Source organism: Pipra filicauda, unplaced genomic scaffold (assembly GCF_003945595.2).
Source record: "Pipra filicauda isolate LSUMZ 115617 unplaced genomic scaffold, ASM394559v2 scaffold386_size940508_pilon, whole genome shotgun sequence".
Lineage (NCBI taxonomy): Eukaryota > Metazoa > Chordata > Aves > Passeriformes > Pipridae > Pipra > Pipra filicauda.
In genome coordinates, this window is record NW_024104516.1 from 263,320 (window position 1) to 288,671 (window position 25,352).

Below are 25,352 nucleotides of genomic sequence, written 5' to 3' on the forward strand. Positions count from 1 at the left end.
ATGTAGGATGTTTGTGTTCTGGCATAGGGAGTGTTTGAGGAGGCAATTCTGGAAGTTTACAGACCCAGTGAAGAGATTTCAGTGTGACCTCAGTTTCATTCCTTACTCCAAGTATTTTTCTTCCTACATTCTAAGATTCGTAAGCATTCTGGGTATTAATATTGTCTTAAAATGTACGACTTGGAAGGATACAAAGGAAATGCACACAGAAGGTATTAGGAGTATACTTCCTTAAAGGACATGACCTTCAGAAAGGGCACTTTGTCTCCTAGATACTAACAGTATTTCTCCAAGGACTTACTTTGCATGGGCACAAGCTGGACAGAATCAAAGGAGGCTGGGGAGTGTAGAGGCCTAGAAAAGTGGGCTGTCACAGGCAGTTTTTCAAGAATTTCAAGTGAATTCCTCTTTAATGCATATTATGTTCTGAATATTTACCCTTTGAAACACCAGTAGGAAGGACATCTATTTGATGCTGAGTAACCCTTGGTGTTCACAAACTTCTGGTGTAGGTCTGCTGCTGTGGAGGCTGGAAATGATGTGTGTTATCGATTATCTATTATTCCTTTCTGCTTTTAAGAACTGTCTAAGAGGAAGAAATTAAAAGTACTCGTGGACTCCTTTTGGTCCCTTGATGTGCACTTGAGCAACATCATTGGTGGTGTGCCTACTTGTTTCCATGCCCTTTTCCCCCTCTTCTTTTAAGTCTGCCCATGCAGAGATGCCAGAGCTTGGAAATGACTGAGCCTCTATATGGGGTGTTTCAAATAATTACCATAAGGAGCAGCATGTTCCTTTTCATTAACACAATTCTTATGGAGAGTGCTCATTTTGTGTTCCAAAGATGGAAAAATAAATTTTAGTCTGCCTCCCTTCTTGTCCCATGTGCCCAATGTGCATATGTTTTTCAGATAATACAAGGTGCAGGTCAGCCACTGCTGTGTTCATAAATATTCATACCTATATAGATGGGAGGAAAAAATAAGTGACAGGTTAGCATAAATTAAATATTCAGCACAACTCAGCAACTTCAGGATTAAAATGGAAATATGCAAGATACAGGAAAAGCTGTTCCAAGAAAATGTTTGAAAAGAAAATACTCCTCTGTATTTCATCTGTCACTATATTTGGTAAAAAAAAAAAAAAAAAAAGGAATGTTTTGCTCTGTATGAGATAAGGCAAATGAAAATGAAAAAGATTGCAAAATGCAGATTGGATTTCAAGAACCAGCCAATAAACTGACAAAAGTAGCTGGAACCTGGCAGGAAGATTTTGATGAGTCTTGTTCCTCCAGAATCATAGAACAGAAAGTCTCAAAATGTCTTTTTCCTGGACATTGTAAAACTGCAAACCTTGTTTCTTTAGTCAAGATTCTTCCTTACTGGAAATACTAATCTTTTTAAGATCATATAATCCAAAACTGTGAGTGAGCAGATTTGTTCTGTGCTTTTTCAGTTTTCTACTTTTAGGGACACTTGCAAACTTCACTGAGTTCAGAAAGCAGTATGTCCTAATATTATAAAGACAGAATATTGAAAAGGAATATTTATTTGCGAAATGGAATTCTAAGACTCTCTTTTAATTTAGACTGTTTTAAGACAAGAGTTAGACCATCTAATTACTGTTTGTGCTATAAAATCTATACTGTTCTATAGGAAAAAGACCCTAAAAACAAATGTTCTCTTTCCAAGAGAATCAGGCAATTTGATATGTATAAAATCTACTGAGGACTGAGGTGCTTCTTTGCCATTTAGATGGTGCATGTTTTCAAAGTTTTAACTGGATAACTTGAAAGTAATAATGAGACAAGGATTATTTCTTTACTTCTCAGATAGTAAAGATTAAATATATGCTTTAAAACATTTTAATGAACAAGATTTGTAGAAGTATAAAAATCTGTGTGTCCTTATGGAGCCAATCCTGATATCATCTATTTGTCAAACTAAAAACATAGCTATTCCTTGACTTTTTTGCAATTTTTTCAATATGTTAAAATAAAAATGGATGTTAAAAGATAAACCTAACCCAGTTACTAAGTCAATTACATAAATATTTTAGTGTTCTAGTGTGCTCAAAAGAGCATATACTTTCATTCTAAAGTCCATAGTCAGTTTTTCAGGCATTTGCAGCTCTAGATAGGTTTCCCATTGAAAAACAAATGCTTATTTTGATATCAACTGCGAATCATAGCTTGTACAAATTTATTTTTTTTAGTTACACGTACAGCTCAGGTATCTTCAAAGTTACACATTATAAGGTTATGCCTATGAAGAGAACTATAAAACAAATTGAAAATAACAGATGACTTATGTGGTCACCTAAGTATTTGAGCTCAACCAAATTACTAGCACATTTGACACCTTAAATTTTTGCAGAAATACTTCTTTTGTATCTCTGTTTAGGTGTTCCATTCTTATCAATTTCAAGAATTGAAATGTTGATATAATCAAGCTGATAAGCTGATCATTGTTATTTCAGCTAAATAAATATAGCAGAGGTGAACAGGACCACATTTTTGGTTGTTTTTTTTTTCCCCTGACCTAAGAAATAAATAAAAAATACTTGATACTTTAAGATGTCTTGTAAATTGGTTCCAGTTTAGCAGTAGGAACCTATGATGCAATTCTTTATGCCAATGATGCAGTTGAAAAAGAGAGTTTTGCAATCTCTAATTCAATTATGAAGTAAATGTCAAACTTAGCTAAGTAATGGTTAAGAACAGATACTCCAAGTTTAAATAAATCACTTTAATCAGTATGCCATCCTTTCTTTTCATATAGGCTCAGAGGAAGTTGTTAGGAAGCATAAGACTTGCCAAGTTCGTCATTCCTGTTAGACAGACTTAGAAATAACTTGACTTACAGCAAAAATCATAACATGAGACTACTCTATCTGTTGAGTCAGATTATTAATATCAGGGCCTGCTAGGAATTTTAGTTCCCAAGCTTGTATTTTGAGAGCATATTGCCAGCTAGGGGACAGTGCTGAGAGGTCAGAGGTGGAGGAATGTAAAAAATATCCTTTGGTGGTCAACTGGTTATAATTTTTTGCTTTTTGTAAGGTTAGATACATTTCTGTCAAAGTGAATTCCATGAAGAAAACGAGACATTTTAAAATTTCCAATTAAGAACCATTGTCATCTTAATTTTTACTGGTTTGTTTTTAAATATTCTTTCATTGTTTGAAAGAAAGCTTGAAATTTAAAGAAAGTGAGCAACTTTTCAAACCTTCTCTTTATAGTTCAATATGGAAAAAAAATAATCTGATTAACACAGAATTATTTTTTTCTGAAAATTAAAAAGTACCATAGTATGGTTGTGTTCATCCCTTCAGTTCATCCCTTCCTTTCTTATTTAAATTTGTTTGGATTCTAGAGAGAGGGCCATATTTTCAAAAGAATACTTGGCTATTTGATTAAGGTCTTTAAGGATCTTTGTGCATACTGAATATCCAGGTGTACTCTTTAAGCACTGTTCATGTTTTGTTCTTGGGAACTAAATCTGTCACTTTTACGTATTGGTAGCAGCACTGAAAGGTTCAAGAAAAAGGTGGCACAAAAAAGCAGAGCTTGTACTTTTAAGATTCTCCTTTTTAAGTGGAAGCTTTCAGGAGATGCTGGGGTGGGACACGTGTTCATATTTTGTACAGCAGTCATTTATCAGTGGTGTATGTCCTCCTTGGTAACACAGAAAGAATCCTTCACAGAAAGGAAGGGAATACAACAGAAATAACATGAGCAGGTCAGGTTTCACGAGAGCAAATTATTAACATCAAGGTTTCTGAGCACCATGTGCCTCCTGTCAGCCTTTTGGTATTTTTCACCTTTGTGAACCACCCGTTTGAAAGCCTAACATTTCCAGAGACTGGATGATGCCATGGGTCTGACACCAGCCCAAGGAGAGAGGGTGTGCCCTTCTTGTTTCTGCTGACATCATACAGGTACACACAGTAGCATTTAGTCTCATGCCCTGGTATTATTTATTGGTATATACTAGAATTAATACCTTATATAGATATTTTAACCTTATATAGATATTTTTATATGTACCTTACATTAGATATTTTATAGATATTATACCTTAAATAGATATTTTTTCACATTATTTATCATATATAGATTTTATTCAAATCTGGTTTTCAGTCAGAATGAGACTACTCTTAATTTATTTTCTGTTGAAAGGCAAATGCTTTTCTTCTTTGTGGGTACAGTAATCATGAGTCCTATACTACAGAGTTTTACCTGCTTATCTGTTATCTACTCCTGAATTAAAGTTTTTATTAGTCATCATCAACTTCTTGTTAAATAATTTTGAATCAGCCTTTATATAGTAGGCTTTCTCACTACCTTTAACCAGTACATGGTCACTTCAGTGGGACCAAGGCCCCACTACAGAGAGCAGAATCTTGAAAGTAATTTTGGCAAACTTTTCCAAAGAAAATGAATGCTGCAACTCTTTCATAATCTCGTATTGTTTTTTGGAATGGAGTTACACTGAAATGAACATGAGCAGTAGTTGCTAGTATAGATGTGGCTACCTAAATTCTTTATTTAGATTTCATGTATTCCCTTTATGATTTTTTAATACATGTATAATTCAGCACATGTCATATGTAGTCCCAAGAAAGTATTTTAGCAAAAATAGAAAATCATTTTTGCCTGGTGCTTTTGTCCAAGGAAAAGCCTGTTTTCCTCCCACTTTTCTGAAGTGATATTTCAAAATATGCTTTATATTTAAAGTAGCTTCGAGTTGAAGTGTTTATTTGAAATGAAAACCAAAAAATCTCAAACATCTAAAGGTGAAAACAAATGTCAGAACATTGCTGAGCCATTCAATTGATGTACACAATGACATGGGGAAGCGAGAAATGCGTAATTGCACTGTCTACCCTTGACTCAGAATTAGTACACTTCACAGATATTTTCCAAAAAACCACTGTGAGGTGTATTTATTGTGACAGACACATAATCAAAAGTATTTTAGGAAACGTATAATATTTGCAGAACAATATACTTTTAAAAGTTTGCATATGTGTTAGACTGCAATAAGCAGTAGTAACTTGTGTAAAGGTGCTTGTTGATAGTTCATTTGATGTGGGAAGCTGCTCTTCCTGAATGTAATTGGACAAACATTGTTGTGGTATTGTGTGTTTTTGCTGATTATCTGTCAAAAGAATTGATTTTGCTTGAGGCCAAGGACCTCTTGTTTGGTGCCAAACCAAAAGTAAATTGTATTGTCTGACATTTCTTTAGCACTAAGCTGACACCAAAGTCTCAGACTTGGAGGTCATCAAGCAGATTCAGACCCTTTAAACACCATACTTAGGTATATATACTCTGCTGCATTTGCTCACTACAGTGAGATGGCATGTCTTGAAAATCAAATAATACATCCCTCTTCCTTATACTTATAGTGATAATTAATTTGGATTAATTCAGCAAGTTTATTTTGGAGGACAGCTATAAACTCAATAAAATTTATTAGCGTGAAGATGGCCCATAGGAAGACTCTGGTTAAAGATGCCTTTAAATATAAAAGAGATACCTTTAAATATAAAAGAGATGCCTTTAAATATAAAAGAGATGCCTTTAAATATTAAAGAGATGCCTTAGAAATATCCCATGAGTTGATTATTTTCTCGACAATATATGTTTTTAACCACACACGTTGCACTATACAGAACATTGTTTGAGGTTGGAAGGGCCCTGCTTTTCTTCTTGCTTCTCTGTGTGAGTACTGTTTCTTTGTTTGTCATTTCGGAAAATATAGGTTGTTTAGAGAAGGAATGTGAGCACAGAATGGAGTGCAAAGGAAGGCAGTGGCAGCAGCCTCGAGGTGTACCTTTCTGTCATTGAAAAATGGTGAAGGAAAAGCTGCTGCTGAATAACATGTGGCAGCTTGATACCTTGTGTTGGAATTATAGTGATAACCTTGCCTGCTAAAGTACTACAGGAAACTTAGTCTCCAGTTGTCATAGGTGTCTCAGAAGGCAAAGAGTGTTTCAAAACGCTGATCTGAAGAGTTACTGACATTGCAGTATTGGAAAGCTAAAAGGATACATTAAAAGGATTCTAAGGATTCATAAGAAATTGTAGGTGAAGGTAGGGAAGAATTTTCCTGAATGTCTTCCATTCACGGAGTGCCGATCACTCTACTAATGAAAGGAAAATTAACAGTGTAGTTAGTGGGTGGAAATTTTTAGTTTTAAAATATTTGCCTATCAAGGTAGAGCAGAATTTAGCCAACAGATGCATAAATTGTAACTATATTAATATAAAAAAAAACACATTAAAAATCAGAGAGCTGTTAAGGTAGCTGGGTACTGTGCTGGGTCTCAGAATTGGAGAAGGAAAGTTTCTGTAGCTTGTCAACAAGTAGCCAAATTCACTGTACCGATAGTCAGCCAAAAGAACTGAAAGGGAATGATAGTATCTATATGGAAGCTAGCCAGAAGTTCATATAATAGACATGGCAGTTCAGCCTAGGATTAGAGGTCTATTTTCCCCTCACTGGAACAGAAGGTTCTTTCAAACCAGGAATTGGGAAACAGAGATGAGTCCAAAACAGAAAGCAGCCAGAAACACCCTCAGCCAAGAGCTAGCTATTCAGCTAGAGGCAAGAGTAACCTATACAGGTGAGAGAGAAGAGGAAGAAGAAACCAGTTGGGTATTTATTATTCTGGAGAAGTAATAAGTTAGTAATAAGTTGGCAGCTACTAATAAACTGATGGCAGAGGCTGAAGGAAGGAAGGAAGTAAAGCTAGTGAGGGGTGGAATAAACCTGCCTCATTTCACCAAAGGATATGCAGAATTGACAGTTCCTTCTGTGTGTTTTTAATCATGTCTAATATGGAAAAAAATATTTGTTCAAATATTTCAGATATTCAGTTAGGCATATTGCTAACTGAATTTTTTAACAAGGTTTTGTTAGTTTGTCTCCAGAGCACCGATCTCCCAAACCTGGATTGCATTGGGTTCATTTTAGCTTTCCTCTTTAATTCAAGATTCATTCTTTTTCTCTTTTTGTGACAACTTCTATTTTAACTTGTATAATTCCTACCCTAATGAAAGGTAGCTCAGTTTTTAAGTAAATCTGTCATGTTGCCTTCAGATGCGTTGGAGTTTAAATTTCTTAGAACATTAATTTTTGCATTTATATTATCTTTTCCTTTTTCCATTATTTGCTTCTATATTTTCTGACCTTGAATTTAAAGCTTTCAGTGCTAAAGATTGGTAAAATCTAGCATATAATGAATATTATGCTAAAGAAATAAGGCTTCAACCCTACAATGATAATAATTGTGTTCTACTTTACAGTACCTCTTTCTTGCAGTCTTTAAAGAGTTCTTTTGCTTGATCTTGGGTAAGAATAGTTAATGGAGAAAGGGAAAAAAATAGCATATTTCTGACTTTGCTGCAGAGTTAGTCTTTGGTAATTCTTGCTGCACTGTGAAAGATAGAAGAGGAAAAAGCTGAAATCCAGCACAATAATTGAGTCTCCTGTAGACCTTTCTTTTCCCAGAGTCATTGGACATAGCATATCATTTGTTTTCTTTTTTAGACCTTATACAATATATAATGCAAAGCTACTTTTCCCTCAAATAATACATTTTGTTTTCCTTTTGGTGATTCTTGTGTCTCTTGTTTTTGTTTCATGACTTATGTCTTGGTAAAGGCTTTATTCTTACTTGGGAGCCAATTGAGCTTCTATGGAAGCAACTTGTTCCTAAACTCTGCAATTTAGCTGTTGCCAAGAAATTTCTATGAGTCTTTGCCATGGGAAGTTAAAAAAAAAAAAAAAAGGGGAACTTGAACCCATTTCTTAAAAACAGAAAGCATAGCAACCACAGTCAGAAACATTTAGCTGTCTGGCAGCAGACAGTGGGACATACAAAGAATAACAAAATAGTCTATTGAAGAGGGGAAAAAAGATCTTCAAAAGACTTGTGGCCACAGCAGGGTGAAAAACATAACAATCCCATTATCAAGGTTGTTAGAAAAAAAAATGTTGATTTTTTTTTTCTAAGTTCTGCCAATATATCATGTTAAACGATATGCCAGTAACTTAGAACATAAAAAGGTTTCTGGCATCCCCTTTAAATGTCTCTATTCAGACAGTCAAAGTGGGAGAGAAAAGAAACAAACAGTTCTGGGATCTTCATTCAAAACTCCAGCAGAAGAGACTAGTTTGCTTAGAAGGTCAGCTATCACAACTGTGTTAATTCTGCAAATAGCTGACATGCATTAAACTGAGGTGACTTTCCCAGCACTGCACAGTGAATCTAAATTCATATTTACAGTATATCTGTAACTTTGTTTCTATTAGTACTGGTTTTTTTTCTACAGCTGTACATATCCATTAACAACTTTTTTTTCTTGCCTTAGAGTAATTAAGGGATCTTCTCTGTATCAAATTGTGTGTTATTTGTTCTTCTGGGGTTTTTTGGATTGTGTTTTTTGGTTTAGGTTTGCTGGGTTTTTTTCATTCTTTTCACGTTGTTATTAGGGGGTAGGATAGTGATGGTTGTCAGATAGTCTACAGTGGACCTTCAGGTGTGTTATTGAATTCATAGTGGAATTCCATATAATTATGCTAATTTTAGCCTGGTTTTGGTACTCAAAATGACCCCCTTTCTAAATGCCTCACCCTACCACCACCACCACACATGCACACAACATCAGGAGAACGAAAAAAATTCACTTGAGGATGAAAAAGATGTTCCCTTGGAGCTTTCAATATACCTGTTAATCTCTTCTCTGTGTTCAGATAACAAAGCTGGTTTACAGTGTTGAGTAATCCTAGAGGCTTGAGTAGCTGTTGTCATTCATGTTGTGTGCTTTGACATTTTATTCAAAAATGCGTCCCATTGCAAACATTTGAACTGGGGCTCCTTAAGTTTTGTGTAAATAGTCTGTAGTTTATTGTGTTCATTGATATATTCATTTTTCATGCTTGAAAACCAACGGAGACATTAGCAAAACGACAAGCCTCCTGTGAGAAACTGACATTCATGGATTAGTTCAAAACCATAGAGCAAATACTGAAAAAAATACTTGATAATTCTTAGTGGTTAGTTTTGCCTTTGGATTTCCGGGGAATGCTGTGCAATGTGCACCAGGTAGTTCTCAAGGAGCGTGGAAATTCTAGTGGCTGTTAAAGCGAGCTGATGAAAATTGCCTCAGGCTTCCCATAATGTAAATCTCACTGTTAGACTTTCTGACATCAGCAAGTTATCTCCTGCTGACTCCACTGTGCAGCATAAACCTGTAGGGTAGCAGCACCTACCTGAGCCATTTTGGATGATACTAATCTCCATTTTAGAGAATTGACTGTCATTGTTTGCACTAGGTAATCCAGGTTTTGTGAAAATATAAAAATACTAAAATACTGCTTTATGGTAAGATAAAAATTTATATGATCCAGTTTTTAACAGATTTTGATACTAGATTTATCCACTCATTCAAATTTAAAGAAGCCTTTTTCCTCATCTCCCTGTTAAGTAAACAGGCAAGCTCTCTGGAGCAAGATCATAATGGTAGGTGCTCTGAACTCCTGGATTCTCTATGATGCTGCAAATCAGGGGATGTGATTAGCTCCTCGAGGATCATTTTTGGTTTTAATAATATGAAGTAATTTGAAAAAAATGCTTCATAGTAATTTAAAGGATTTTAATCACAGTGATGGAAAAGCTGTTGCTGGCAGAGTTGGTCAGTGTTCTGAAATATTTGAGGGTAATGCCTTTCTTCACTCATGGTGTTTGATGTGGAAAGGGCTGCACATTGAATTGAAAATGGTGTTGAAATCAGAATTCTTTCACATCTTTTGTGGTTTTCAATCTCATGAGATATGGTCAGTAGAAAGAACTGTTAGGGTTCTGTTTATTATTTGTTTTAATTTATTTTTATTTTTTAACTTGATAATTGAATGTTTGTATATTTAGAATATGTCCCTAATATGAATTTCTTCTCTTTTCCTTCACCTTTTCTCAAGGTCATTCATAAATTTATATATTGCTGGTTTAATAATGTATTTTCTTTGGCTGCTCTGGTACATTTTTTGTTGTGAAGGCACCAACCATGACCACCGTCAGGGTCTGTAGTGAATACTTGATATGCTTCTGTAGTTCCTTGAATACTAAGGCTTGCAAAAAGCTGTATACATGATATATCTTTGGGAAGCATGAATTAATTTAGATTATGCTCCAAGATGACCGCAGACCATGTTAAAGAGTGCTGAGCTTAGGGTAATATTCGCTGTCTCATAGCTGGACTTATTTATTAAGACTCAGCGCTGTGATATTGCAAGTTACCCAGCATGTGGTTGGCCTAGATGGTAGCAAAGGAAGCTTGTATCTTGATTGTAAAATGACATATAGTTCTGCCCTCTCTTAGAAACCAAATTTATTCCTTGCTTTGGATAACTTGGTTACAAGTTATGTGGAAATTGCTTGAAAGTTTAGGTGACCTTTTACAGTTTCCAACAGCGAGGTAACTATATATTTTAAAGACTGAGGTCTTGAAACTTACTTAATATTAAGAAGAATACAGTGAATAAAAAACAAATTCAAGGTGCTCTTAATAGCATAACACAGTTCCCTGGGGACTGGCAGCTTCACGTGCAGGAAACTTATATTGTTGCTCAGGTATGAAAGTGAGTGCAAGAGCAAGCAAGTTATTACCAGAGTCAACCCAATAGATGCTTGTAAAGCACATACCAGTGCAAGGATACAGACTGCAGGTTGTGTGGGAGTAAAGGTCAATGGGACTCAAATATTTCTCCATTCCAAATCACCTTCACTTGACTAATTCTGGATCCATGTCTCTAACAGAGGGAGATAATACTAAAGAACAATATGTTGTGCACCTCAGATGGGAATAGTGGATAACATAAGCCCTATTAAAAACATGTTTGTCCTTATGTACCCAGAGGGAAAAAAAAAAAAAAAAAAAAAGGCAAAATGATTGGATGAGTAAATTATTTGTACCCTAGAGGCTATTACTTCTACAGCATATACCTTCATGAGTTATAAAGCAGATATTCATCTCAGAATTATTCCTTACTGTTCAGTTGTTTTTCACAAATTAACGATGAGTACTTTCTGTGAACATACTGTTTTCCTCCTTTTTGCTGTGGTTCACTGATGGCTGAGTACATTTTTCATGAACAGAGAGAGGGGTAAGAATCTCAGCATAACACTAGGAAATGGGCTCCCAAATGCCAGCTGTGTTCAGTTAATAGTTTACAGTTCTTTTCAGTTATGGTTCATATATTCCTCTTTTAATACTAATTATCCATGATAATTCAGTTCCAAATTTTCCATTTAGTAAGATTAAAGGAATATAAGCATTCTAAAACATAGAACATAAGCACTCTAAAACTTAGATATAGGCTTTATTTAGTTTCTACGCAGTGAATGTAATAATATGCAGTCATTTGCTTCTTGGTAGCTATGGAGTTTCAGTTGTGGAATATGGAAGTTAGAAATTGTCATGTGCAATATTTAGGGATTCCAAGAATGTTTTGATATAGGTGGCATAAAATATTTGTCACTCTTACTAAATTGTTCTAGCAATTTTTCTCTCCTATATATTAAGCTACTTGAAGAGTTGGTGACAAGTTATTGAGAAAGCAATTGCTAGTATTCCTGTTTGCACTTTGTCCATTAGGTTCTTGTTCAAAGACAACATTTATTACAAATTATTGTTTATGAGTTGGCAAATGACTTCAGACTTTAGCCTGCTCAGTTTTTCTAACATGGCTATTAACTCCTAATTTTAAAATTCAGTCGACCAGCTTTCATTAATATCAGACAATTTGATTTGTCCATAAACAATAAAATTTCTTTGTACATTTACTCACCTTGTCCTGGCACCTACTCTTGTTTAGTAGATAATTAAAAAAAGATTTTCTCATATTCTTTGTTGCCTTATTTACTTTCATTGTCATCATATGTGATTTAATTCTGATAAGAGCCCATTTGTTCCTTTTTTTGGTTTGTTTTATCGTATCCTCTGGCTACTATTTAATGCTTTTCAGTCTAATCTAGAAAGGTTGTCCCCTGTAACTTCTTGAAATTAAATGAAAGCTATCCAAAATCCCTTTTGCCCTAGAAAGTGGCCAATGTTTTGTGAGACCAGGTATCTCTAAGAAACCTACTATTATGCTGACTTCTTGCTTCATTCTGCTGCCTTTTGGCTTTCTTCACTGTAAAGACAAAAAGTCACACCAAAAGGAGATCACCTGTGTGTGCTTATTCTCCAGTACTCTTCTAAATTCCTTTGCACAGTCTGTGATATCTGAGGTGTTATGGATGTATTTGATAAATGGAAATATGTATCCTTACTCTCTAATATTAAAATTTAGTCCAATTCTATTCATTTCTGAAGTCTTCAGTTGAAGAATGCAACATATTATCTGCCTCTGTGTGGCAGAGTATTATTTCTGCTGTCAGCAATCCACGGTGAGGTTTATCTGTTGTCTTTGGAGACACAGCTCCCATGGAAACAGCATTACTTTGCACTCAACTCGGTAATAAAATGAAGAAATAGGCTTATTTATTAGCTATTAGGACACATTTTAATGCAGGAGAATAATTCTGCCATGTCTTATGCTGAAATTTGCAGCGTGGATAATGACATAATTAAAAAGAACACAATTCTTACAGTAAAAAACTGTCAGTCTATCTATCATTTCTTTAGTGTTCTAGTATCTTTAAACACCATTTTTTGAGAGCAACTATCACTTACAGGGTATGCCATCTCAGATTGGCTGTATGTCGTGTTTTGATTTCTAACAGTAGCACAGTTCTGCAGTGCATCCCCTGTGTCTTCTGCTTCTGTGTGTCAGAGCGGGTTTCATTTGAGTTCAAACTAGGTCTCAGAGGAAATTAATCCAGAAGCTCTATCCTGAGTGTTCAGTAAGCACTTTCTAACCACTAATAGGGGTGTAAGGTCCAAATCAGTGATTGGTCCCCTGAACAGCTTCGAACTACACTGTGTAGCTGGAATATTGGATCAGGGGCCAGACATGATCTAGTCCTGAATGGTATAGATCTGTAGATGAAGAAGCCTCAGCACAAAGTGCTTGATTTTGCTGAGCTGTTGCCTTTTCTTCAAATTGCTTTTTAATGTAGGGCTTAACCTTAGAAACAGAGAAGGTTTTAGCTTTTGTCGCTCTGGGGTCATAGTCAGCCATTCAGTGGTATTTTAGCTTGAGTGTATCATTTACTGAATAATTAAAAATATTGACAAAATACTTGTGCGCTCCTTTGGTATTAGGGAGCTTCATTTAAGCAGTCCTTGTATTCTGAATAACTCAGAAATAGCAGCAATTTCAGAATATACTAATAAAGACTAGAACCCTGGGAAATGTTTTTATCATGACCGGCTTCTCTGGAGCAAGTAAAAATGTAATTTGAAGCAAGAATATTTACTGCAGAGGTCAATTGGATTTAAAACTAATATTGTCTTTCATTTTTATCAGAAAAGTCTTCAGTCAGGGAAAATATGTAAGTTGATTTATTTTTTGTCCAGTTGAACTGGCTCAAAGATTTCTGTGGTTTTGCCTGTTTTGATCTGTATGACACTAGTTTGCCTATCTTATAGCTTCATGGATACCATGAGCACTGTTTTTCCTCAGCCCCAAGGACAAACTGAAAAGATGTTAATTTATGAGATATCTGACCTTGGTATATTTTCTGTGTGTGAACAGAAGAGGGTGTGAACAGTGACAAAGGGTTTTAGAGGAAGAAGAAATCCTACACTTCTCTATTGTAGCAGAATGGCTGTGCAAAGAGGGTTTTTAAGTAATCAAGGCCACACAAGCTAATTTGCAGCTCATAGTATAAATTATGTGTAGATTCTTTCAGATTGTTAGAATTAACTCTAGGGATATTTTTAGAGCAACTTTGTTTGGTTTAATGAAAACATTTATTAAATCATTAGTCAATGAAAATATTTATTAATTTTGTGTGTATGTAACTTATCATATTCATATATCATCATTATTATTCTTTAAATAATGTACCTGTTCAGGATTTTATCTTTCTGGTTAAAATGGTCAGGTTTCTTTGAGTAACTTCTCTGCTTTGCTTGCAGGTTGTATATAAAAATAATGACGTCAGGTTGGAGTTATCTCGGCTTGCCAAACAAGGAGATCCTAAAATGAAGATTCACGGGGTTGTAGCTTTTAAATGTGAGAATGTTGCAACCTTAGATCCAATCACATTTGAAACACCAGAGTCATTCATCTCTTTGCCAAAGTGGAATGCCAAGAAAACAGGCTCAATATCATTTGATTTTCGTACAACTGAGCCAAATGGCCTAATTCTTTTCAGTCATGGGAAACCAAGGCACCAAAAAGATGCCAAACATCCACAGATGGTGAAGGTTGATTTTTTTGCCATCGAGATGCTTGATGGCCACCTCTACCTGCTGTTAGACATGGGATCAGGTACTATAAAAATAAAAGCCTTGCAGAAGAAGGTGAATGATGGTGAATGGTACCATGTGGATTTTCAACGGGATGGACGGTCAGGTAAGTTTCTTTTCTTAGCATTCAGTATTTTTTTCCTTTTGTATCTGAGGGAATACAGGGTACGTACTAATGTTGTCACAATTAGAGTTGTACATCATCTGAAAAGTAAGGGAAATAAAAGAAGTCATTATTGTCAGGTACCAGAATACACTAATTTGCTGAGTAAAATATCTTATGTTAACATTATTGGGTAATCAAGTACTTAATCTTGCAAATAAGTCTGTTCTGTACTTGAAAAACCAATCGTAATCTCCCTCTGTGCTTGCTTACACCAAATAGCTGAAGTGGCAAATTTCAACAATGAAAATAAAGCAGAAAAAGGATTACTGAAAGTAATCTCCAACGCAGGGAATAGCTGGCCTACAGAAACAACACCGAACTTCCAATCGTGTCAGCAGGTCTCAGCATAATTAAATGATATGCTAATGAATGGCTAACAACACATATCAGCAGAAATGAAAATAATTGCCATGCTGCATTCTGTCAGTATGATTCATATTCTGTAGTAGTTTACTCAAAAAATGACCTCACCAAAAAGGGTAAAAATAAAGGATTCATAAACTCTTCCTAATGCTACTGAAATCTAATATGGCATAAAATGCTTTTAACTAGTGAAATTGTCGTGTTTCAGCTGCATCTTATCTTGAGTATATATCTTGACTTAAGCAAATAATCAATATACATTAATTGAAGGACAGATCTCTTCTAAGGTATCTTTCCTGTAGTTCATGCCAAGATTAGGGGAGGAAGGAAGCGGTGAATGTAATGAATCTGTAACTCTGTCCATCAAAGAATTTTCTGATTAGTATTGGTATTCAGTCTGAAGTTTATTTATACTCTGAAACTGAGTGTTAAAAAATGTAAATTCTTTTTGGATTTTGTGGGGTTTCCCCCAGTTTCTTCCTTCTGGTGACTCCTTTTCCATAACTTGCATTTACAATTTCCTTCTGAAAGCTTAACCACAAATGAGTTATTATTTTATGACTTATTTTCTTAGTATCCACAAATCAGATTTCAGATCAAGCAAATCTTAGGTGCAGGTTTAAATTGAATATTTTAGTCACACCTATGCTGAAAATCAGACCAAATTCAATTGATCTGCCCTACAGTTATGAAAAATAATTATTTGATTCATTGGCTGTGCAGCTTCAAATTCTAATTTCAAAGCATTTGATTTTCTTATTATGTTATCTCAGTTGCTTATTTACATTTCTTGAGGTTAAAAAGAAACAACCAAACAACCAACCAAGCAAAGAAAATCCAACAAAAACCCCAGACAAACACGAAAAAGAACCCTAACCAAACAAGAAAACATAACTTCTCAAAATCCTCAGTTGGGATGGAGTATCCAGCAGTTATATTATTTATACTACAATCTTCATTTCAGAATTCCTTCTTAAGTGCTGTTTCAGTGATTCATATGAGGCAGTAAATCCTGTAATAATCATGCCTGTGGGACTCTGCTGAAAGCAAAGTTTATTCTTACATCCAAAGCCAACAGAACTATACAGAAAAGAAATAAATGCATAGCAATTGTTTACATTTGAAGATGTGTTCTACACTTTCATTGCTTCACAAAAAATGTTGCTCACAAGTGCCATTAAGAGAGTTTAGGGCATACTTTAATTTTTAGAACTGTTGATGGACATCAGCAAGAGTGTAGACTTATTTTAGGAAACAAACAAACCTGGTGATCAGGATTGCATGATATTTTGAAGTAGAATTATAAATAACCAAATTAATCCATCTGCTGACTTGCCTGTGATTCAGAGTGGTGAAATTTATTTACCCTGTCACTCTTGAAAACTGACTGTAATACCTACTCACTCTCAACCAATGACCTATTACCAGGAATACTTGATAAAATATGTAGGCTTATGGATTGACAAACTGAGTTTTTAGCTGCAATCTGAACCAGACATCAACATTTTTCTATTATTCTAATACATACAACAATACAGCAGGAGAAGTACCAATAACACCAGCAATGCCATTATTTTTTTTGATGAGAATATTGACTGAGTAGAATCATGACCATGTGATTTAACCAAGTAAAATGACTGCCTAGCAATTAAAATAAAGAATTAACTATATGTTCTTGTTTTCTTCTGTTTGGATCAGGAAGTTCTGATGTGTTATGTGTTTAGATATGTTCTTCATGACTTATAGAATCATAGAATCATAGAATGTTAAGAGTTGGAGGGGACCTTAAAATCATCTAGTCCCAACTCCCCCTGCCATGGACAGGGACACCTCCCACTAGATCAGGTTGCTTCAAGGCCTTATCCAACCTGGCCTTGAACACTGACAAGGTTGGTGCATCCACAGCCTCCCTGGGCAGCCTGTTAACAGTATCTCATCATCCTCACAGTAAAGACTTTCTTTCTAATATTCAGCCTGATTTTCTCCTCTTTTGGTTTGTACCCTTTCCTCCTTGTCCTATCACTACAGTTTGTGATGAAGAGTCCATCTCCAGCCTCCCTGTAAGCCCCCTTCAGAAACTGGAATGTTGCTATGAGGTCTCCACACAACCTTCTCTTCTCCAGGCTGAGCAGCCCCAACCTTTTCAGCCTGTCGTTATAGGAGAGTTGCTCCAGTCCATTTAACAACTTTGTGGCCCTCCTCTGGACTTGCTCCAACAGTTCATGTTCTTTTGTTGGGGACACCAGAATTGTATGCAGTACTCCGGGTGGGGTATCACAAGAGCAGAGCAGAGGGGGAGAATCACCTCCTTCAACCTGTTGCCCACACTGCTTGGGTTTTTGGGCTGTGAGCACACACTGCCAGCTCATATTGAGTTTCTCATGAACCATCACCACCAAGTCCTTCTCCGCAGGGCTGCTCTCAATCACTTCTCTGCCGAGCCTGTAGGTGTGCCTGAGATTGCCATGACCCAAGTGTAGGACTTTACACTTTGCTTTGTTGAATTTTGTGAGGTTCACACAGGCCCACCTCTCAAGTCTGTCAAGGTCCCTCTGCATGGCAGCTGTACCCCACAGCTTGGTGTCATCAGTGAGCTTGCTGAGGGTGCCCTTGATCCCAGAGTACTGGCCTCAGCACCAGCCTCTGAGGGACACCACCCATCTCTGGTCTCCACATGGACAATGATCACCTGACCACAACTCTTTGTGTGACCATCCAGCCAGTTCTTTATCCACCAAGTGGTCCATCCATCAAGTCCACATCTCTCCAACTTAGAGACCAGGGTGCCGTGCAGGACAGTGTCAAATGCTTTGCATAAGTCTGGGCAGATGATGTCAGTTGCTCTGCCCCATCTACCAGTGTTGTAGCCATGTCTGAGAAGGTCACCAGATTTTTCAGGCATGATTTCCCCTTTGTAAAGCCATGATGGCTGCTATCAATCACATCTTTGTTTTCCATGTGCCTTAGCACAGTTTCCACGAGAATCCACTCCATTATCTTGCCTAGCACAGAGGTGAGACTTACTGGTGTGTAATTCTCTGGGTCCTCTGCTTCCCACTTTTTAAAAATGAGGGTTATATTTCCCTTTTTCCAGTTATCAGAGACTTCACCTGACTGCCACGATTTTTCAAAAATGATTTAGTAACTTTGTTTGGCAGCTCTCTCAGAACCTGCAGATGCATCTCATTGGATTCCATGGACTTCTGCATATTCGGGTTCCTTAGCTAGTCTCAAATCTTATCCTGTCCTGCAGTGGGCTTACTGTCTTTGTTCTCCCAGTCCCTGCATTTGCCTTTCTCAACTTGGGCAGCATGGCTGGAGTGCATGCCATTGATGACTGAGGCATAGAAGTCATTGAAAGCCTCAGCCTTCTCTTCATCCATGGTAGCCAAGTCTCCTGTTTCCTTCTGGAGAGGACCCACATTATTCCTAGTCTTTCTTATATTTGTAACATAACTTACAGAAGCCCTTCCTGTCATCCTTGGTGTCCCTGGCCAGACTCAATTTTAACTGGGCCTTGGCTATCCCATCCAGTTTCCCTGTATTCCTCCAAGGCCACCTGTCCTCATTTGCACATTCTGAAACCTTTTTTTTTGCTCTGAGTTCACTCAGCAACTCCTTATAGATCAATGATGGTGTCCTGGCATTTTTAACCTGATTTCCTCCTTGTTGGGATGCATCTCTCCTTAGCTTGGAGGAAATGATCCTTGAATATCAGCCAGTATTCTTGGAACCCTCTGCCCTCCAGGGCTCTTTCCTATAGGACTCTGCTGAGTAGGTCCTTGAAGAGGGCAAATTCTGCTCTCCTGAAGTCCAGGGCAGTGAGCTTGCTCTGCACCCTCCTCACTGCCCTGAGGATCGCAAACTCCACCAACTTGTGTTCACAACTCCATCATCTCTTGGAGTTATGTATCTCATTATGTATGTTGGTGTGTTTTTTCCAGGAATAATAAAATTTACTTTACTATTTCAGGATGCTTTTTGGTTTCTTTCCTGTAGACCAAACCAAACATACTGGAAATCACATGATTATTTTTCACTTGGTTACTTTCAGAATTTTTATACAAGTGAATGAATATACCTTGTATAGAAAAAAAGTTGTTTTTCAGATACTTTCTTGTTGCTGTTGACAGCATACTTCCCTAGCTATCAAACATAAAGGAAGAGATTCTTCTGTTAATGAATAAATAGCTCAAATAAACTGCGGTTTGTTTGTTTGTTTGTTTTAATGACATTCAGTGTCTTGAAACCTTTTGCTCCTAGCCCTTAAATCCAAAGTAGAGTGGTTCCCTCTGATAGTGGAATGCTGTGACATTTCTCAAGGAGCTTTGCTAATTTCCTTGACTTTCATATTAGCTGGATCAGCAAGTACTAGAATTATTTTTCGTTCTTTGCTCTCTTCCAGACTCGCAGTCACAGTGAGCATCCACTCTAAACTACTGACTTGGCCATTGCCTGTCTGGGCCTGCAGTGGAGGAGGGGAGGAAAATATAGGGAATGAGAACACACTAGTTAAATTGTAACTATCTGGGCTCTATTCTCTAGCAATTCTGCCAATCTCCTCAGATTTTGAGAGCTACAAGAAAGAGGGAAGAGATGACGCCTTTTAATTTCCTTTTGATGAAGGAACTTTTGACCTATTATTCTTACAGAAATTTTTCAGCCTAGAGTCCCATTCTGTTACCTGTATGACTTACTGTGTGTGCTTTCTTACCTAAAAAGCAGTCCTTTGGTAAGAAGGAGCTCCTGAGACCATATTTCCCAGGGTTAATTAGAAGATTTCATACCTTCTCCACTTGTCCATCTTTCTTGATGGGTATGCAACAGAGTTCCCAACTGGTTCCCAACTGCTGTGTCCTGTCAAATAGGCTGAGTTTCTTCCCGGTACTCCTGAATTGTATATCCTGAATTCTTGCAAAGGATAGTAACTTCATAGCTGCTTCACATGTGCCCTGTCTTGGCCATGGGATGTATGCTGTGGTCACAGTCCTCATCACAGCTATTATATTGTGCTTTAGCTCACAAGATGTAAAGTGTATTTAGAATTAATACCTTGCTCCTATTTTTCACTGTTTCTTTAAAGGCAAATGTTTTTCCTGGGCACAAAAAGCAACTAAATAGGCTACATCAGATAAGCAGAGAGATCAGAATAGTTGTAGTAGCTCTACTTGCAATCTTCATATTTAAATGATCAGGATTGAGAAAAGGTTTAGAAATAAGATTTAGTTTCTTATACACAGTCTTATGAAAAAGTAAATTGCTGAGATAATGAATATGATTGGAGAGGCTCATTAACTCGTACCTAAGGGAAATGTTTGTCTGTTCTGCTCTTAACAGTACTGCTAATTCTGCAGAAAAAGAATGGGAAAAAAACCCAAAAGCATAAACTAAATAAAATCCAACCATGAAGCAGCTGTAAAGGTTCACAGTTCACAGTGTTTCTTGCAACACAGTAGAAATAGGTTTAATAACTGCTTTCTGAGACTTAAGTGTTATTTAATTTTTTTTTAAACTGGTTACCATATTCAAAGATAACCTTGCATGTGTTTTTTTTTTTTTTTTTAAATAACCACCATTCATCCTCTGGAAATCATCATTACAGAGTGAAATCAGAGAGGAATCTTACTTTTCTTGTCAACCTCTAACTGTGTAGGGCAGTGTAAAACAGAATGTATCAGAATGTATTCATAGGTAGGTAGCATTTAAGGGCTAAGTCGCTGGAATTTTGAACTAAAGTTAGAATTTCAGGCTGAATACCAGAAATTATTCCTAAAGTATGTAATTAGAGCTTAACTATAATCAGTATCTCACTGTAAGTAGTACTTTGTTGATATCAATTACATGTATTGTGTTATAGGTTCTTTTTTTTTTTGCATGTACACTTCTATATATTGCTTCCCACATGTTTTCAAACTTTTAAGAACTGCTAGATTTACGTGTTTCTATTTCAACAAACATTAATAGTTTGTGTATTTGGGAGAATGGCTTTATACTGAATTTTAAGGAAAATTCTTCCAATGATCCACTTAGTGTTTTTCATTTATTCATAAGCTCATAGTAAAATCGAGATGGGTGACCTTGAGAGGTCCAATATTTTATCTCTCCAATGAAAGTAGTGATAGTGTACTTGTGTAAGTCTTGGCAGGTGTTGAGTCACCTCCAGCAGTCACAACCTTCCCACGTAATCATTCATAAGCTGAATAATTTTCTATGCACAAAACCCCATTTTCTTCCATCATTTTCTTGTCCATAGCAGGCACAAAATACACCACACATTTTTCCCCTATGTCATATTTCTATAATACTTAGGATCTGAATATTAGAATCATAGAATCATAGAATCAGCTGGGTTGGAAGGGACCTCTGAGATCATCAAGTTCAACTCTTGATCCAACACCACTGTGGTTACTAGACCATGGCACTGAGTGCCACATCCAGTCTCATCTTAAGAACCTCCAGGGATGGAGAATCCACCCCTCCCTGGGCAGCCCATTTCAATGGCTGATTACCCGCTCTGTAAAGAATTTCTTCCTAATATCCAACCTAAACCTCCCCTGGCACAGCTTAAGACCATGCCCTCTTGTCTTACTGAGAGCTGCCTGGGAGGCAGATTATGTCAGTCTCTGGTTTAGAGACTAAGAAACACCAGCTTCTTCCTATCCTTATTATGACATGTTCTGTAACTATGGACCATTTTTATTACCATCTTCTGCCGTCTCCTTGACTGATCTACATCTTTCTCAGAGTTCAAGATAAAACTTTACCAATGCCCAGTAAAGTGGCACAATAGGCTTCTCTATAACTCCCAATATATTTCCCATTTTGATCATATGTGGATTATTTTTGACTTATATTGTAGACTCTTCCTTTGAAGGACTGCTCACTAATCAGTTGTCCTTTAAGTCAATAATTTTTGCTGAAGCCCATAATTTCATTAGTTTTTCTCAAACTGCTTTTCCAATACCTAAAGAAATTTCTGAATCTTTAAATTGCACTGTGTTCTTGGGTAAAATGCTGCAGAATCAGAGTATCCATGGGTCATCCAGGACCCTTAAATTTATGTCCAATTTCTGAAGATTAGAAATGCTACTGTTTTTTTAGAGTCTAAAGGTATATCATGAATTCCCAGACTCAATAAGTCACTCCACTTGTCTTTCAGTCATTCCCTTTTTCTTCTTTCAGGCTGGAAAAATCACATGCTATCAGCATTTTTCCATTTCTTCCTTATTCTGATAGAAATACAGACAATATTTCCTACTTTGACTATTAAAAAACTTTGCAAGGAAGCTGCATGTTTCCTGACAGGCATTATTGCCTCAGTGTTGCTCTTTTCAAAGAAACAGTTACTGATCTGATTATGGGTGCTGTTATGCTAGGTAGTATGCAAAGATGGAACTTTTAGGATGGTTCTTACTACAGGGTTGTTACAATTTAAGGTTATAGTTTTCTCTTGAGTGGCCAGTGCTCCTCTGAATCTGCTACTTCCTGGTAATATCTGTTGTCTCTAGGTTATTTTGTAAAATGAGATGTATCCCATTTTTTCCACTTGTCAAACTTGACAATTCTGTCTTGAGAGGGATTGATGCTACAGTGTCTTTACAGGGTGATTTACTAACCTTTTCTTGTACTGGGATAGGTGTTCCTTTTTCTGAAGATTTCTCTTCGAGGAGATTAGAGTTTAATTGAATGTCTGCTTAAGGAGACTTTCTCCCTAAGAAGAAACCTCTTTTTCAGTGATAGGGAGATGTTCTTTCCCTCTTGCAATCCAGAGAAAGGCTGCCCCTGTGGGCAGATCCCTGCAATGTGGACAGATAAAACAGATGTTACAGGCAGGCACAGGAGAGAAGATAAGGAAGGAAAGGGGCTGGAAGAAGACAGGAGTTTGTGTCTTTTTCAGGCCCCGCACTGCTTTGCAGGCTGGTGCAGTTTCCCCTTTGTAATTTTTTTAGCGTTCTCATCTTCAGGATAAACCTTTTTTGATTCTTTCCACTGCCTTGGAATTTTGGGGGGATACCTGTGTGTATCTTACTCTACAGCACGTAAGAAATTTGTATGCTCCATTAGCTTTCCTTCTTTCTGCTTCTGTGGAAAGTGATGTCTCTTCACATTCATAAACAGGAACATCCAAGTGAATTGGAACACACTGGTGATTTGACAAAACAATTCCTTTTAATCTGCCTATAATTCCCAGAGAAAGTACAATTGAAATCTTTCAAAGGGGATGTACATTACAGTCCCCAGTTTCTGAGGTAGCATCTGCCATTGTCATGAGGTCCAACTTGAGATGTCTTCCGTAGAAATTAAAATTTCCCTTAAGAAAGAAGACAGGCTTTAAAAAAAAACCAACAACAAACCCAAAACAACAGAGGATGAAAACCAACCAACCAACCAAAGAAAAATCCCCAAAACAACCTCACCAAGATGACACAGCACCCTCTAATTCTGTCACAGCTCTGGATGCACTGTGAATCCAAAAGTGCTAGTAGACTCGTTGTTTTTTTTTTTTTTCTTCAGGCCCATGTTCTATGAACTTGAGTTCTACATTTAATTTTAGGATACTTACAAGACCCTGTAATTTCTACTCTATTTTGGAATAGTTTTCTTATTTCCCCTTATTTTTCTTGGAATTTTTTCACCTGCATTTACAAAGCAATTAGTGAATAAAGTTTGCATTACGTGTCAGAGATACATAAAAGGTAATTTGGATACCAAGAGCAGTGATGGCTGTACAATTGCCTGGACATGCTATTACAAGTTCAACTGGAAAGTAGGACAACTTGGTAACTGAGAGCATGAACCTCTTGGTGCCCAGCATAGGTTGTCTGCTATTAGATAGACTATAGCCTATCTATATTATAGTCCTAGTTCTTGTTAGACAGTGTGCTATGTGATATTTTGTTCAAGCTTCTACATAACAGCTTTGGGTCTTCTGAAGGTGCTATGTGCCTTAGTGTAGATCTCAAAAGAATTAAGTAGAGATAACTTACAGTATTTTGGTTGAAGATAATGCACACACTATGGCAGTTAGTTGGAATGTCATGAATATGTCCAGCAGTAAATTGGAGATAGTCTAGATGTGTCATAGTGGTTTCATGGCCTTCTAAAACATGAAAAAGTGCACAGAGGAGTTGTTGCCTGTCATGTTTTTCTACCCATAGTCATTAGATGCTATGATTGCACTAAGATTTCAGAGCAATTCTCCCAGGGCATATTTATTGGGAAGGTGAAAAGTTCATTTATTTAAGAAGCTGTTGCTAATTATTCAAAATAATATTTAAGCTGTCTTTGGGGTAATCCTTTATGACATACTGAAGAAAAATTTCTCACTTCAATCTATCACTTAACTATAATTCACAATCATCAGAGTGTAGTGGTGATCTACAGTTCCCTTTATCATTCACCTTTCTAAGCCTTCTGTGCTTCCAAAACTTCCACTTGGAACACCATGTAATGTTGCAGCTGCACTGGTAGAGATTTACCTGTCTTTTCTTGTGCACTCAAAGTAATCAGGAAAAGGAGTCCTAGAAGTTGTCTTGAATATCTTGAAAATATAAATGCCTTTGTCCAATAGAAAGCAGCATTACTCACGTTCATGAGCTTGAGGTTGGAGGCTGCAGCTGAGTTAACTTGTGTGGGTGCATAAGTGGGTGCTTCCTGAACACAGGTTTAAAGTATTTGGTCCTAAAATAGCATGTACAGCAACAGATGGGAGCAAGCAACAATACCAGTAAGAAATACTGAGGACAAATATGATTTATGTTTACAGCATCTTTATTTTTTTTGGAAGGAGAAATGATCTCTTGTCTGTTAGCAGTCCTTCTTGATGCCCAGGATGCTCTCAGAAAAATTAGCTATCTTGGTTTGACAGGTCATTCACAGGTGTCCTTGTTTGATGCACCTGATTAATAAAAGCAAATCTCAAAGTGTTTATGCTTGCATGCCTGAGGTCAAATCTATAGCAAGTGTTCCACAGGAGTGCCAAGTTCCGCTTCAAGAATCTGAGCAGTAATACAAATTTTTAGAGTTAGCAAAACATAATAATCTTATCAGTTTTCAACAGATGGAGGTTGGGAAGAAAAATAATCTTGTCTCAACATGCCTATTTCTTACAGTTAAGACTGAAAGTTCATTTTTACATCTGTGTGATTATTCAACTCACACAGAAAACTTTTCTGATAATACATAAAAGGGAAAACTGACCACATCCTTATTCTTTAAATGTCCTTATAAAGATGCAAAAATGCTATGCAAACCTTTGTTTTATCTTTTTAGATCTCTTCTGATAGTAGGGAGACTGTTTGTAGTGATATCCGGCCCTTCTAAAATCCAAATGTCCCAAGTCTCACATGGAAGTTGGACCTCCTGAGATCTTTACCTCAAAGACCTTTCACTAAA

General features: G+C 36.7%; 1 protein-coding gene across 9 annotated transcripts in view; it reads left to right on the forward strand.

The window, feature by feature from the left end:
* NRXN1 (neurexin 1) overlaps positions 1-25,352 on the forward strand; it is a 708,974-nt gene that overhangs the window by 263,313 nt on the left and 420,309 nt on the right. For all 9 annotated transcript variants that reach the window (XM_039384935.1, XM_039384929.1, XM_039384934.1 and 6 more), the window contains one exon: positions 14,096-14,534. In XM_039384935.1, coding sequence (XP_039240869.1) covers positions 14,096-14,534 — 439 coding nt within the window. The remainder of the gene's footprint in view (positions 1-14,095; positions 14,535-25,352) is intronic.